Source organism: Formica exsecta, unplaced genomic scaffold (assembly GCF_003651465.1).
Source record: "Formica exsecta isolate Colony F162 unplaced genomic scaffold, ASM365146v1 scaffold13, whole genome shotgun sequence".
In the NCBI taxonomy this organism is placed as follows: domain Eukaryota; kingdom Metazoa; phylum Arthropoda; class Insecta; order Hymenoptera; family Formicidae; genus Formica; species Formica exsecta.
Window position 1 is genome coordinate 590,230 of NW_021848632.1, and position 8,620 is coordinate 598,849.

Consider the following 8,620-nt stretch of genomic DNA (forward strand, 5'->3'; position numbering starts at 1 on the left):
AGGACAACCGATCCGAGCTCGGTGAAACGCATACTCCCTCCGTTTTTTGCCAACCTGCGGTTGGCAGCAGTCGGGAGTAAAAACACGAGCGAGAACAAACAGCGTCGCGGTCACCCGCTTGGTGCGTGATCGCATTCTTCTTAGAATGAAAAACTGTGACAAACAGCAAGTTCTCAAAGGTTCGAAATCAGAAAAACTTGTAATTCAGATCGGCAGAGCGCGAGTTTCCGCGGTCGGTCGATTCAGTCTGCCTACGACAACGATTCGAGCTGGTCGATAGCAATCGATCATAGTTTCGAATATCATCATTTCTTTATTCTAAATAAACGAATAGTTAAAACAATCTACACTCGACTCTTTTCTCAATCTTCTTATCCTCCAGCGGATCTACGGATTCGCGCTACACATTGCTTCTCGCTCAACTCTGAGCGTTTCTCTAAGATTCGGGCGATCTCGTCGAGGTCGACTCCCGAACACATTCACATAATAGTTTGATTTTTAATATCATAAAAATGTACTTTGCTAACATAAATCAGACAAAGCGTAATTAAAATCAAAGTTGCATTAAAAACGAGTCGAAACAGATACTATTACGTTTTTGCGCTTAAATTCTTGGAATTAATTGACTCGCGGTGTGAATCCTCCTTTTACCTTTCTTAATACTCTGTTTAATACTTTGCTAGTACGCGTGATAAAATGATATTTATTATATATATTATCGTATACGAGATACACGAGATATACGGTAACATCTATATAAAACGTGGATCTGAATGTAACTATGTATTCAAACTTTCAGAGGCAGTTCTCTATTATTGCGACTCACTCAAGACGTTTAAAAGCCAATTGCTTGGATATGTTGAGCAAGATGCTAAGTCGCAAGGTAAGCAAAATGCTCATTCATCTTTTCAGTATCGCTGCCATAATTGTTCCGATACAATCGGATAAGCAATCTTCACCGAAACGGTACAGTAATCTGTACGGCGATGAGAATATATCGAATTTATCAAATTTATTTGGAGTGGGTGTTGGAGTCTTGAACTTACTGGAACAAGGCCAACGTTATCTAAATCAGGAAATACCGGACACGACCCCTAAATTCGAAGATGTATACGATTTCGTGGTGATTGGTGCTGGCACGGCCGGTGCCACGGTAGCCGCGAGATTAAGTGAAATTCCTCAAGTCAAGATATTGCTGATCGAAGCTGGACCCAACGAGAATAATCTCATGGACATTCCGCTAACCGCTCCTTTCCTACAGATAAGTAATGACATTAATTGGAAGTATCAGACAAAGCCATCCAATAAATATTGTCTTGGTATGGATAACAACAGTTGTAACTGGCCTAGAGGAAAAGTGATGGGCGGTAGCAGTGTGCTAAACTACATGATTGCCACCAGAGGCGGCGCCGAGGATTACGATCGCTGGGCTGAAATGGGGAATGAAGGCTGGGCTTACAAAGACATTCTCAAGTACTTCAAGAAATTGGAAACAATCGATATCCCGGAATTGCGGTCGGACACTACTTATCACGGAACTAAGGGACCATTGCACATCAGCTATCCATTATTCCATACACCATTAGCAGAGGCTTTCCTAAAAGCTGGCGAAGAGCTAAAATATCCACTAGTAGATTACAACGGAAAAGATATGATAGGATTCTCATATTTGCAGAGCACGATTATGAACGGCACTCGCATGAGCAGTAATAGAGCATACCTGCACCCCATACACGATCGCAAAAATCTTCACGTGACTCATGAGAGCATGGTGAGAAAAGTGCTAATCGATCGTCGTACAAATCGTGCGATTGGTGTAGAATTGATTAAACATGGTCGGATTATCTCCGTGCTCGCAAGCAAAGAAGTAATATTGTGCGCAGGTGCAATTGGATCGCCTCAGTTGTTAATGCTGTCCGGCATTGGACCGGCTGAACATCTTACCAAACTCGGTATAGATATTATCCGAAATGCGCCGGTCGGAGAGAATCTAATGGATCATACTCTCTTCGGAGGACTGACATGGACAGTGAATGCATCAGTAGGTTTAAAAGTGCATGACATATTCAATCCGGTTTATCCATATCTAGCGGATTTCCTAACAAAACAATCGGGACCCTTTACGATTCCAGGCGCATGTGAGGCTCTCGCTTTTATCAATACTAAGGATCCAGAAAAACGCAGCGGTTTACCGGATATAGAATTAGTGTTTGTCGGTACTGGTGTCAAAGGAGATATTCTTCTTCCAATTGTAATGGGTTTTAATACGCAAATGAATCAGATATGGAATAAATATCTCTATAAATACAGCTGGACCATACTGCCAGTGCTGTTAAAACCAAAAAGTCGTGGATGGATAAGATTATTAGCTAATGATGTTAATGTTAAACCTTAGATAGTGCCCAATTATTTCAATGATGTGGAAGACGTTAAGACGATGATCGCCGGTATTAAGGCTGCGATAAAGGTCGGTCAAACGAAGGCGATGCAGACGTTTGATTCGCAATTCTGTAATGATACTATCCCCGGATGTGAAAATTACAATTATGATTCCTTTGCTTATTGGAATTGTATGATCAGAACGATCACTCTTACCTCCTATCATTACTCCGGTACTTGCAAGATGGGACCGAAGAATGACCCAACTGCTGTTGTCGATCCCAAATTAAAGGTATTTGAAAGATACAATATTTACAAAGGATACAGTAGATATTGTGATTTACAATGTGTTTATATACATATTTATGAATTTACATAGCAATATTCTGTACAGGTAATCGATATTCAAGGACTGAGAGTAGCAGACGCATCCATCATGCCCGACATTGTATCAGGGCATACAAATATACCTGTTTATATGATAGCCGAAAAACTAGCAGATATGATCAAGGAAGAATGGGGATACTTGAAGAAGTCATTATCATAATATTTTACGAAGTAATTATACCACATTATAACACGCGTAATATTTTGTAGACAATTAAAATTGCAAACAAAATGAGTGCATTCAATCAATAACGGAAACAACGAATATAAAAAATATTAAAAAAAACAAGTTTTATTTAAATTATTCCTTTTAGGTTATTTTTATTTATTTTCTTTATATTATATTTAAATTAAAACAATTGTTTTATTATTCTTTGCTGTATTAAGTATGTTACAAGGAAAAACATACGCACATACAAAAATAAGAGTTACAAAAATTATTATTTTCAAAAAAATATATTTAAAGTTTAAAGAGACGTCCTGTGCGATTAAATATTTATACGAAATATTTGTTCATTGTAAATATTAAGAAGGGAAGAAAAAAAGGAAAAAAAGATACATATAAATACGAATATCATTTTGAATTTATTTTCTGTTTTCATTTCATACGTGCTTATTATATTAAACATATATTCATGTATAGAAGGTACGTTTCAGTATAAAAGACGTTTTTTAAAATCATAATTTTGCTTAATTATAATTGTACAATATGAAGATTTTAATACCGTTCATCATCATCGCATCAACCTATGGCGCTAATAATAACTTCCTAAATCTCGTCAAGAGCTACGGTAATTCATCTACAGAAGATATCGAATTCGCAACCAACGCCAGATATGATTTCATCGTCGTGGGAGCTGGATCGGCAGGTTCTGTACTAGCTAATCGTCTGTCAGAGAACAAAGGATGGAAAGTTCTCCTATTAGAAGCCGGATATTCGCAAAGCGTACTTAATGAAGTTCCGATACTGGTCGGTTATTTCCAATTGACTGATTATAACTGGAGATATAAAGTGGAACCTCAGAAGAACGCTTGTTTGGGGATGATAAATCACCAATGTTCCTGGCCGCGAGGTAAAGCTTTGGGCGGTACGAGCACTTTAAACTATATGATCTCTCTCTCTCTCTCTCTTGTTCTCTTATTAATCCACTCTTAAAAAAGGCATGTTAAATCGATACTCGCGTATAAGTATTATTGCTTCTTTTCCGCGATGCTGATTGGTTATCTCGACACTATGCTGTGCATTACTTTTTATATCAATAAAAGGCTGTCATGGCTGAGCCGCGCATTCGACAGTTCAAATATTATGTGTGTGCACTTTAAACTATATGATCCATACACGCGGGAACAAGTTGGATTACGATAAATGGGCTAGTTTGGGCAACGTGGGGTGGTCCTACGCGGATGTTCTTCCGTATTTCAAAAAAAGTGAAAAATTTAATGTACCAGGTAAGTCCATTCTTTTTATCTCTCTAATAACATAGTGTAAAATTTATCATTTTTTTTAATTTCTAAAATTTTATACATAGTATAAAATTTTATTAATTAAAAAAAAATGCTTTCTCTCTATCGCTGCTATTTCTTATTATATAAAAGTAATTAATTTTTGCCATTATAATTAATCTATAGAAATATTTAATATTATAACGAAACCTATATTGTTGATAAAATACAATAATTAAATTTATTCGCAGAGATATATTAATTTGTTGCTAATAATAATTAAAAACATAACAAACAACAAAATTTATTCCTGCAATGCTTAACTCTGTATTCAAACTCGAGAAATAATATCTTGAGAATATAAAAATTAATTATTGTATTCTGATATTATCATTTTGTTTTATTTCCCCAAATCATCTTGATATCATTTAATATTGTTTTTGTATGAATCTATTAAAGTAACAAAAATCTTTAAAAAAATTACTTTAAAAAATAAAAAATAAAAAATGACATGTTTGCGCCTATAAAAAATTGTTCAATAAAAAATTGGTTTTTCCTGCAATAATAATAAAATATAAAAAATGTACGCCAACTGAGAATAAAGTATTATAAATACGCTACATTATTTAATTTTTTTTTATATAATATTATCATATATGTACCAATATAAAAGATTTTATGTAATAAAATGCAATATAATTATCATGTATTTTGTTTGAATATTTGCGTATATATGCATATTTTAATATAGTTATAAAATCTATAAGCATTTTCATATAAAAAAATTTTTTTAAATACATATAATAAAACTATATATATGTATATTAATAAAATAGTATAGAATTAACTTAAAGAAACAATTTAATGCAAACAGAATTTAGTGCTGCAATAATTTTTCTATATTATAGTATTATATTTATTGTAATTATTGATATATATTTTCTTTCTCTCTCTCTCTCTCTCTCTCTTGTTCTCTTATTAATCCACTCTTAAAAAAGGCATGTTAAATCGATACTCGCGTATAAGTATTATTGCTTCTTTTCCGCGATGCTGATTGGTTATCTCGACACTATGCTGTGCATTACTTTTTATATCAATAAAAGGCTGTCATGGCTGAGCCGCGCATTCGACAGTTCAAATATTATGTGTGTGTATAATTTTCATTTATTTGATTTAAAAAAAACGGGTAATTAGAGTTAATATCTAAATAATTTTATAAATATGTATCTGTATGTGAAAAAATTAATTAACGTTGTTAATGATAAAAACTCCCTCGAATTCGAAAAAACAAGATTAAAACTATAGGAAAATATACTAATTATAATAGAATAGACTCGCGTTTCGGAAATCACAATTTTTCGTATATTTTATATTGTATAAAGATATATTCTAGTATTGGAAGGAGTAGAGATTTTTTTGGAGTAGCATCCCACAAGATATAAAAGAAACTTTTAATTTTGTTTAACCAATATTGCAAGAGATATCTCGATTTTTTTGTATGACATTTTGCGAAAACCTAACAGTGTACTTATTATCGGGCAATCATATGAACGTGAAAGAATTAATTAATGCTGCTAATGATTAAAACTCTTTAAAAAATAAAAGATTACGGACAAAACTATAAGAAAATTATAATAGGATAGACTTTTGTTTCTCAGAAACCAATTTTTTCTATGTCATATCATGTATCAAGATATTTCTAAGTTCCGAGGGGGATATTATAATATTATCATATATGTACCAATATAAAAGATTTTATGTAATAAAATGCAATATAATTATCATGTATTTTGTTTGAATATTTGCGTATATATGCATATTTTAATATAGTTATAAAATCTATAAGCATTTTCATATAAAAAAATTTTTTTAAATACATATAATAAAACTATATATATGTATATTAATAAAATAGTATAGAATTAACTTAAAGAAACAATTTAATGCAAACAGAATTTAGTGCTGCAATAATTTTTCTATATTATAGTATTATATTTATTGTAATTATTGATATATATTTTCTTTTTCTTTCTCTTTCTCTCTCTCTCTCTCTCTCTTTCTTGTTTTCTTATTAATCCATTCTTAAAAAAGGCATGTTAAATTGATACTCGCGTATAAGTATTATTGTTTCTTTTCCGCGATGCTGATTGGTTATCTCGACACTATGCTGTGCATTACTTTATATCAATAAAAGGCTGTCATGGCTGAGCCGCGCATTCGACAGTTCAAATATTAAGTGTGTGTATAATTTTCATTTATTTGATTTAGAAAAAACGGGTAATTAGAGTTAATATCTAAATAATTTTATAAATATGTGTCTGTATGTGAAAAAATTAATTAACGCTGTTAATGATAAAAACTCCTTCGAATTCGAAAAAACAAGATTAAAACTATAGGAAAATATAATAATTATAATAGAATAGACTCGCGTTTTGGAAATCACAATGTTTCGTATATTTTATATTGTATAAAGATATATTCTAGTGTTGGAAGGAGTAGAGATTTTTTTGGGGTAGCATCCCACAAAATATAAAAGAAACTTTTAATTTTATTTAACCAATATTGTGTAAGATATATCTCGATTTTTTTGTATGACATTTTGCGAAAACCTAAGTATATACTTATTATCGGGCGACCATATGAACGTGAAAGAATTAATTAATGCTGCTAATGATTAAAACTCTTTAAAAAATAAAAGATTACGGACAAGACTATAAGAAAATTATAATAGGATAGATTTTTGTTTCTCAGAAACCAATTTTTTCTATGTCATATCATGTATCAAGAAGTTTAGATAGATAAAATAAAATATAATACACATGTATTACATTTTAGTTTTCTTAAAAAGAATTCTATTTTTTAGTTTTCTTAAGAATTTTAAGAAATTAAATACTTATGAAATTAATACAATAACTATCTTAAGTTAAGATAGTCTTAATATATAGTCCTAACAACCCTACTTTTGCTGGTTAAGCCAGCGAGAATCCGGAATCACCGAGATTTTGGAGAGTATGTTTTAATCGCGTACCCTAATCGCGTACCCTAATCGCGTAGCCTAATCGCGTACCCTAATTGCGTTCCCTACTCGCGTGCTTTACTCACGTGTCCTACTCACGTGCCCTATAGAATGCACCGGTAGCATTCTTGATTATGTGCCATTGCACGTAGAAATGCGCAAACACATGTATTGTTCAACATGTGTATTTTTGCGTCTTTGACCACGATATTGGTCAACTATGTTGCTTCCGTTGGGCCAGTTGGACCTACCTTTCGTTGATTCTGGCCATATTCATTCTGACTACATCAGCCAGCATGTAGCTTTGACTTCTATCAGAAGTCAATGAAGGAGAAAAATTCCTTCCATTGCCGACTAATTATTATTGCCGACGCATGAGCATAATTTTACACTCGTTTACGGTCGTAAGTTAATGGTCATTACGACCATTTGTTATGCATCGTTTTAATAAAACTTTTCTTTATTTAATATAATGCCAAGTTATCAATCAAAATTAATGATTTTTGTTTCTCAGAAACCAATTTTTTCTATGTCATATCATGTATCAAGATATTTCTAAGTTCCGAGGGGGATATGAAAATATTTTGGAGTCCCTTTTTCTTTATTCTCTCGATTACTTTCTTTTTTGCTTCCATTTTATTCAAAAATATTAATATAATAATTATGGTATCTCTCTTAGTCTGACCCCTCCCCTTCGACCTGTCCGGCATGGGTGACCCTACCGGTAACTATTAACGTTTTCGAATGAAGCAAAATGGTCAACTATGTTACTTCCGTTGGGCCAGTTGCGATTCGATCGTTTTCCAAATTATATCTAGATCATCGAAAAGTCAAATAATATAACATCGTGGACAAAATATATTTGACTCTATTTTAAATTAATTTTAAATATTTTAAAGGATCGGATTAATGCGCGTACGCGATTTTTAACAACTGATATACAAATAATAAATATTCACCCTAGGGTTGCTCCGCTGGTGTAGGATGCCTCTCCTAGGCCTCCTCCTCCTCTCAGAGTGTCAGGGTCGTTGATCTGTAATATACAAATAGAAGATGCAAATTGTAGCAACGCTCAAAATAATCAATATTTCAAAAACTTTATTATACGCATTAAATTTTATATTCAATACATATAATAATAAGCAAATTAATAAAATAAATTTATAAGTTTTGAAAAAAAAAACTAACTAATAACTTTAATAATTTCATATAAAAACTATAATCTAAAAGTGGAAACTTTTACAATTATAGCTTTTATACAAAAATCTTTTTCTTTCTAATTCTTTCTTGTTTAAATCATATAAATAAAAACCAAATTACGCGATTAATTGTTTAAATTAAATTGTACGTACGCAATTAATAAATAATTAATATACAAATAACAAATTACTTACC

The 8,620-nt window shown here is 32.1% G+C and overlaps 3 protein-coding genes across 4 annotated transcripts in view; all 3 read left to right on the forward strand.

Annotated features, from left to right (window-relative positions):
* Positions 1-2,430, forward strand: part of LOC115245755 (glucose dehydrogenase [FAD, quinone]-like) — an 8,182-nt gene extending 5,752 nt beyond the window's left edge. Inside the window, exons 2-3 of one of the 2 annotated variants that reach the window (XM_029824220.1) lie at positions 800-2,041; positions 2,133-2,326. In XM_029824220.1, the coding sequence (XP_029680080.1) occupies positions 800-2,041; positions 2,133-2,201 (1,311 nt within the window). In that variant the 3' untranslated portion in view covers positions 2,202-2,326. Of the gene's footprint in view, positions 1-799 lie in introns of both variants that reach the window. The other variant, XM_029824219.1, reaches the window with a different exon arrangement.
* LOC115245756 (glucose dehydrogenase [FAD, quinone]-like) lies at positions 2,305-3,238 on the forward strand. Its single transcript, XM_029824221.1, has 2 exons — positions 2,305-2,671; positions 2,774-3,238. Exons 1-2 carry the CDS (start codon positions 2,438-2,440, stop codon positions 2,924-2,926), a joined length of 387 nt encoding a protein of 128 aa, XP_029680081.1. The 5' UTR covers positions 2,305-2,437; the 3' UTR covers positions 2,927-3,238.
* Positions 3,239-3,398: 160 nt separating this feature from the next.
* LOC115245766 (glucose dehydrogenase [FAD, quinone]-like) overlaps positions 3,399-8,620 on the forward strand; it is a 20,731-nt gene continuing 15,509 nt past the window's right edge. The window contains exons 1-2 of the mRNA XM_029824233.1: positions 3,399-3,879; positions 4,100-4,215. Of these exons, the coding sequence (XP_029680093.1) occupies positions 3,476-3,879; positions 4,100-4,215 (520 nt within the window). The 5' untranslated portion in view covers positions 3,399-3,475. The remainder of the gene's footprint in view (positions 3,880-4,099; positions 4,216-8,620) is intronic.